We start from the raw sequence: 7,500 nt of genomic DNA, 5'->3' as shown, positions 1-7,500 counted from the left end.
CGACGAGAGGAAGACGATGGAAGAAGTTTGTCCAGGAAGTTCTTCATTCGCATTGGAAAAGTCTCTGAATGTCCTGTCAGCGCCACACTAAGCAAGGAGCTTCTGGAAGGGCTTGAAGAAGCTTCCAGAGCTTTTGGACCAGACCGCAACTGGAAATAAGTTAAAGTCTTTGGAAGCGGGTTCTTCGGGACGGTGACTTTGTTGAAAAACGTCGAGACCAAGGAACTTCTCGCTCGAAAACTGATCGTCGAATACACAAACACCGTTGCTTTAAGAGAAGAAGTTCTCCAGAGTCAGTTGGAGCACGTAGACGTTCTCACTCTGTTCTTCTGGAGACAGGAAGGACGTACACACTCTCTGTTCCTGGAGTACGTCACTGGAGGAAGACTCGAAGACAAGATCCGAGACATCACAGAGGAAGAGTCTTTGGTCTACTTCGAGCAGCTCAAGAAAGGAGTCGATCACCTCCACACAAAAGGAATCGCCCATCGGGACTTGAAGCCCGATAACCTTCATATTACCGAAGAAAAAGTACTCAAGATTGCGGACTTTGAAAGCGCAGACGTTTTTCTCTTCGAAGGCGAAGAGTTCAGGATGACTGGGCAGTTCGGTTGTATCACCTACACAGCTCCCGAAATCCTAGAAGAACCCAGCTACCTCGGCCCTCCAGTGGCTTGCGGTCTCATTCTATACAAGATGCTGACCCATACGCTTCCCTGGGCACTGGCAGTGGCCTCAGACGAGGAGTACAGTCTATGGACAATAAGGAACGAGAGAGGGAAGAATTTCCCCAAGTGGGGGGAACTTCGTAAATCGTTGAAACTTCTTTTGGAAAATCTGCTTGCGCCTCGTCCACAAGATCGACTTTCTGGTTGGTGTGAATATGGATATGAATGAATTCGAAAACAAAAAATACTTTTCGAAAACATTATGGATTCAAGATATCAATGAATAGAGACGTAAGTTAATTCGAAATCTCTCAAAATCATTATTGACCCAATATTACTATGGTCACAAATCGTTTCAAAGACTATCTTTCAGAAACATTACTGACTCAAAATAAAGGTAAATACGGACGAAAAAAATATTTGAAAAAATATATTTCAAAAACATTACATTTTAATGAAAGGAAGAAAAGAAATTACATTCTTCGACATTTTATCATTGTCGCCATCTTCCTTCATTTTCTTATTGGTATTTTAACCCCTGGGCATTAAGGGGCATCCTCTCAGCTGAATAAAATCGCTTGGCACAAAAAATCGCTCTTAAAAATGTCATAATTCCTCAAACTCCATTTGACGTCCCATTAAACCCGAGGTGAGATTAAACCGGTTATTACTGGTTCGTGCGAGCCTGTTCTTGGAATTTCATGAGCTCTGCGAACCGGTTATCGAAAATTGACTTATACAGGGTATACTACATCCTAAGTACATCTCCATGCATCTTGCCTAGTGAAAGAATCTGTTGTTAAATTTTTCGAATCCCAACTCGCGCTTAACAATGTCATAATATCAGAGCTGGGCGCGTTCCTAGGTGCGTTCCTCGATGTTCTGACTGGCATGACTTTGCTCAGGACACCGAGGAACGCGCCTAAGAACGCACCGAGGAACGCGTCCTGCTCTGGATATTACCTCTAACACCATTTCAGTTCCCATTAAACCCTTTGTATACTGAGAAGACCGCATTGTGTTCAATAAAATCGCCTTACGACAGGAGTATGACGTGTTATCCTTTGGGTAGCAGGAGATTTTACACGCTGAATTAAATCACGTGACGGCAACAGTAAAAACGTGATAATGACATCTTTAGCGAAATCCTTCATGGAGACGTGTCTTAACCTCTTGGATAACGAGTTGAGTTTCCGTCAAAGTCTGCGCGGTGGCCAAGTGGTTACCGTGTCAAACTTATGAGCAGGCAGTCGTGAGGTTGATCCCTGGGCCCCACTGTGGGTTTGTCGCGATGGTTCCCGAGAGTCCTGGCCAGACGGGGAGGCGACTCATCGTCGAGAGAGAGGGAGAAGAGATATAGCGGAGTGTTAAGAAACGCAGCTTTAAAGTAAACGGGGTGAATGACCTAGAACGCTGTTCTAGAAATTACTCGCCACTAGGAGGCGGTTCGAACTTATAACTAGCTTACGTAAGGAGTAAGACCGCGTGGTCTTGAGTACCGAGTTTCATCCTAAGTCCGTTTTTCACTACTGTTTTGGTCCCTGACTTCTGTCGTGGCGCAATGTCGTCGTCACGGTTTGGCCACACCCACTTTTCACTTATGTCATGTCGTCTTAGTCGAGACGCGTCGTCAGTTATCCACTTCGTTCGTCGACATTTCGTAAGTTTGAGTGGGACATTTTGTCTCCCTTCGTCCCGGTATTCGATCGCCAGATGATACAATCGTTTAAAATCAACCTGGGTAAAATATGTAAAACGAACAAATAAATCAATCAACAAATGAATAAATAACCAAAAATTTGTCAGGAACACCATCACACCAAGATTTCTTTTGTCACAATTATACGCAAATGAGACGCGTCTTCAAACAAATTCAAAAGTGACTCCTCATAATTTCAATCTAGCTGCTGCTAGGCGATTTTCTTCAGTGTGTGTGTATATATATATATATATATATATATATATATATATATATATATATATACATATATATGTATATATGTATATATATATTTATATATATATATATATGTATATATATATATATGTAAATATACACACCTTTATGAGGACAAAGGGAGAAAAAGCACTGTTACGTGTGATTCCATGGACTGATTGGTGTATCCCTTTATTAGCCATAAATACAAGCACTTCATGGTTAATCTATGTCGGCGTCGCAACAGATATGGGCCAAACAGTTCCGGACCATGGATCTTCGGATTTTGTCCAAAGGATTTACGAGAATGTTCTTCTTGCGATTTTTGCTCTGCTGTTTCCACAAGGGTCAGAATGGACTCTGAGGAGAAAGCTTCGAATGACCCAAGCCTTATCCTGAGCTTCTGGAGATGAACAACAGGAAAGCCAAAGCTCACGGATCAAAGGAACAGTGGAAATTTGTCAAGATCCTCGGGGAAGGTGGGTATGCTATTATGTGTTTATCTATTAACTAATTAATTAATTCATCTATTTATTTATTTGTTTATCTGTTTATTTATTCTTATTTATTCTTTTGTTTGTTTACATATTCATTTTTTTTGTTTATTTATCTATTTATTTATTTACCTATCTATTTATTAATCTATTAATATATTTATTTTTCTTCCTTTCTCTTGGCGTTTCAGAGGACAGAAAATGTATCTCCGTGGGTGTTCAAAGAAAACGGGAATATATATTTTCTTTAAGTTGTGGAATTTTCAACTCAATCAAACATTTATATAAAAAAAATCCTTGACTTTTTAAACATGTGAGCAGTTACAAACAAGTGTTGCAAGTTGAGGTACTGATAAGGGAGGAAACTGTGAGGATTTATACACACACACACACACACACACACACACACACACACACACACACACACACACACACACACACACACACACACACACACACACACACATAAGAGAATTCTTTCAAAAAGAAAACTGGGAAGAAATATACAAAGAAGAAACAACAGTGGAAGAGAAATTGAATATTTTGACAAAAATTTACAAAAAAGGAGTGGAAAAGTATGTCCCAAGACAAAAACAAGAAAAAGAATATGTAAAATGCTGGTGCAATGAAAGTTGTAGGGAGTTAAAAGACAAAAGAGACAAAGCTTGGACCAGATGGAAAAAAGACAGAAGGCCTGAAAAATGGAAAATATATACTTGTTATAGAAATGAATATGTACAAGCGTGCAGAGAGGAAAAGAGAAAATATGAAAAAGATGTCATGGAAAAGTGTAAAGATCAACCAAAACTATTTTACAGATTTGTAAACAACAAATTGAAAAACAAACAAGACTTGGAGAAATTAAGACAAGGAGGAGTTGAATACACAGAGGAAATTGAAATGGCGGAAATTATGAACAAACATTTTAAATCAGTGTTTACAAGGGAGAACATACAACCTGAAGAGATCGAATGGAAAGAGAAAGTCCCTCCCATGAAAATGATAGAAGTAACAAAGAACGAAATACTGAAACACTTGAGTAATCTTGATGTCAGAAAATCGCATGGACCAGATGAAATAGCAAACTGGATTTTGAAAGAATGCAGGAATGAACTGGCAGACAAAATACATAGCATAATAAACAGTTCCTTGAAAGAAGGAAAAGTTCCAGAAGATTGGAAAAAAGCAAATATAGTACCTATATATAAAGGAGGAAATAAAGAAGACCCTACCAACTATAGACCAGTCTCTCTAACAAGTACAATAGCAAAAATTTGTGAAAGAATTGTCAAAAGTAGATGGGTAAAATATTTAGAAAAAAAAACAACGTGTTAAATCCAAGGCAATTTGGATTCAGACAAGGACGATCATGCGTCACCAATTTAATATGTTTCTATTCAAGGCTAATAGATATAATACAAGAAAGAGATGGATGGGCTGATTGTGCATTTCTAGACCTAAAAAAAGCTTTTGACAAAGTACCACATAAGAAGTTGCTTAAGAAATTAGAAACTGAAGGAGGAATACAGGGCAAACTGCTTAATTGGATGGAAGACTTTTTGCAAGAAAGGAAAATGAGAGTAGTGATAAGAGACAAACACTCAAAATGGGATGAAGTAATAAGCGGTGTTCCGCAGGGAACAGTTCTGGCCCCAATAATGTTTGCTATATATATTAATGATATGGATGAAGGAATTGAAAGCTATATGAGCTTCTTTGCAGATGATGCAAAACTACTGAAAAGACTGAACACGGAAGAAGATTGTGAATCACTACAGAGTGATCTAAATAAAGTATGGGAATGGAGTAGGAAGTGGGAGATGGAGTTCAATACAAAAAAGTGTAGTATAATGGAATTTGGAAAAAGCAAAAACAGAATAACAGGATCATATAAATTGGGAGAAGAAGGAATAAAAAAGTAGAAAATGAGAAGGACCTGGGAGTCATTGTTATGAATAATATGTCACCTGAGAAACATATAAATAAGATTTTTGGAGAAACTTATAATTTAATAAGAACAATCAAAGTTGCATTTACATACCTGGATGAAGAAATGGTGAAGAAAATTCTAATCACCCTGATAAGACCAAGATTGGAATATGCAGCAACGATATGGTCACCAAGTACAAAAAATGTATAAAAAACTTGAAAGAATACAAAGAGCAATTACAAAATTGGCACCAACACTCTCAAAACTATCATATGAAGAGAGACTAGCAAAACTTGAACTACAGACACTAGAGCAAAGAAGAGAGAGAGGAGATTTGATAGCTATTTACAGAATCATGAAAGGCATAGAAATTACTGATAGAGAGAATCTGATAAAATGGGATGATAGAAATACAAGAGGACACGGAAAAAAAAAGACAGCTATAGAAGAGATCTGAAAAAGAACAGCTTTCCTCACAGAGTAATAGACAGTTGGAACAAGTTAGATGAGAAAGTGGTGTGTGCAAAAACAATACATGAATTTAAAAATAGTTTAGATAAGATGAGATATGAAGACGGGACACCACGAGCATAGCTCCCCTTCCCGTAAAATACAACTAGGTACAACTAGGTAAACACACACACACACACACACACACACACACACACACACACACACAGTGGCGCAGTGGTTAGAGCTCACGGCTGCCACTACGGCGGTCCGGGTTCGAATACCACCCAGGGCTGAAATAATTTCAGTATCGCTGCGCTGCGAATCGTTACTCGAACTCTCGTTGGGTGTATGTGTGCGTGTAAGGTCACAGCATTACCCACAGATAGATTATATATGAGCTCTGAACTCTCTTCCGGGAGGGAATTAGATGTCGATCACAAGTCCAACACGTGATCCAAGATCATGGTGAATCCAAGACCATGGTGAATCACACACACTCCCACGCACACACAAACCACACACACACACACACGCGCGCACACACACACACACACACACACACACACACACACACACACACACACACACACACACACAACACACAAACACACAAACTCACAAACACACACACACAAGCGCGCGTGCGCGCACGCACACACATCATTACCCATAGATCGGTCATATATGAGCTCTGAGCTATCTTCCGGGAGGGTAATAGCCGTCGATCACGAGTCCGACACGTGATCCAAGACGATGGTGAATCACACTCATACCGTCCACCCTGTCTCTGTCTCTCTCTCTCTCTCTCTCTCTCTCTCTCTCTCTCTCTCTCTCTCTCTCTCTCTCTCTCTCTCTCTCTCTCTCTCTCTCTCTCTCTCTCTATGAGCAAATGTCTCAAATGGAAATTACCGGTAGTTCAATCCCTTCAATCATATTCTGAGTAATCATATAATTTTTCATGTATTCGTTTATATATATATATATATACTCTATCCGAGAGTTGACACCTTGACGTGGTGGATATGCTTGAGAACCTCAATGACTACAAAAGCTATGTCGATAGAGAGGAAATCTCTGCAGGTCACCCATATCAAACAGTTTTTGTAAGAAAGATCAGACAAAGAGCAACTCAAACACACACAGTTAGCAGGACCCACTGCTAACTGGCACGTCCCTGATGGCGAACAGGGAAATTCCCCATAGATATATGGGGTACCGTCATAATAACGGCGTGGACCATTGGGTACCCTATAGATATATAGGGCTTTACCGAATATAATGAATAATGTGACACCAGAGAAATATCTCACCAGAAACCAGTTGGCACGGAGGTGAGATTACTGCCAAAAGCCCTTCATAGCAACCATGAATAGTACAACCAAAACAAATTCGGGCGTTCCTGTTGAATCATCGTTTCCTAAAAGTCCAACCGCATTGCCTCGCGTGCTTACGAGCAGTGTGCCACCAAATGTGAGTAAGGACTGTCCAAGTAGATCCAAGTCTTGGACATTAAACAGCATGGAGAAAATGAAGATTTATACTTACAACGTATGAACTCTCTCAGAAGACCACAGGCTGGAGAGTTTAATAGAAGTACATCAAGTGGGACATCGTAGGACTGAGCGAAGTACGAAGAGCAGAAGAAAAGCTGATACAATTACAAGATGGTCACCACCTGTTCTACTATAGAAGTAAGGACAAAGAAAGATCTAGTGGAGTAGGGTTCTTGATAAATCGAGAGGTTGGTGGTAACGTAGGTAAGTTCAGTAGTTTATCAGGGAGGGTAGCTTGGATTGTGATTAGGCAGTGTAAAAGGTACACTTTAAAAATAGTTCAGGTTCATGCACCAACTTCACAGAGTTCAGACGATAAAATTGGGTCCTTCCATGATGATTTAAGTCAGGTAATGGATCAAGACAAAAATAAGTACACGTTGGTAATGGACGACTTTAATGCTAAAGTGGAGAAGAAGATGGAAAATGAGTCGTGCATTGGGAAGTTTGGAGTAAGTGAAAGAAA

The 7,500-nt window shown here is 39.7% G+C and overlaps 1 protein-coding gene across 1 annotated transcript in view; it reads left to right on the top strand.

The window, feature by feature from the left end:
- Positions 1 to 7,500, top strand: part of LOC143037267 (serine/threonine-protein kinase Chk1-like) — a 25,505-nt gene that overhangs the window by 135 nt on the left and 17,870 nt on the right. The window contains exon 2 of the mRNA XM_076205397.1: positions 161 to 669. Within this exon, the coding sequence (XP_076061512.1) occupies positions 161 to 669 (509 nt within the window). The remainder of the gene's footprint in view (positions 1 to 160; positions 670 to 7,500) is intronic.

Source organism: Oratosquilla oratoria, chromosome 22, assembly GCF_046742065.1.
Source record: "Oratosquilla oratoria isolate Oo_2021 chromosome 22, ASM4674206v1, whole genome shotgun sequence".
Taxonomy (NCBI): domain Eukaryota; kingdom Metazoa; phylum Arthropoda; class Malacostraca; order Stomatopoda; family Squillidae; genus Oratosquilla; species Oratosquilla oratoria.
This window is presented reverse-complemented; position numbering and strand designations above follow the sequence as displayed.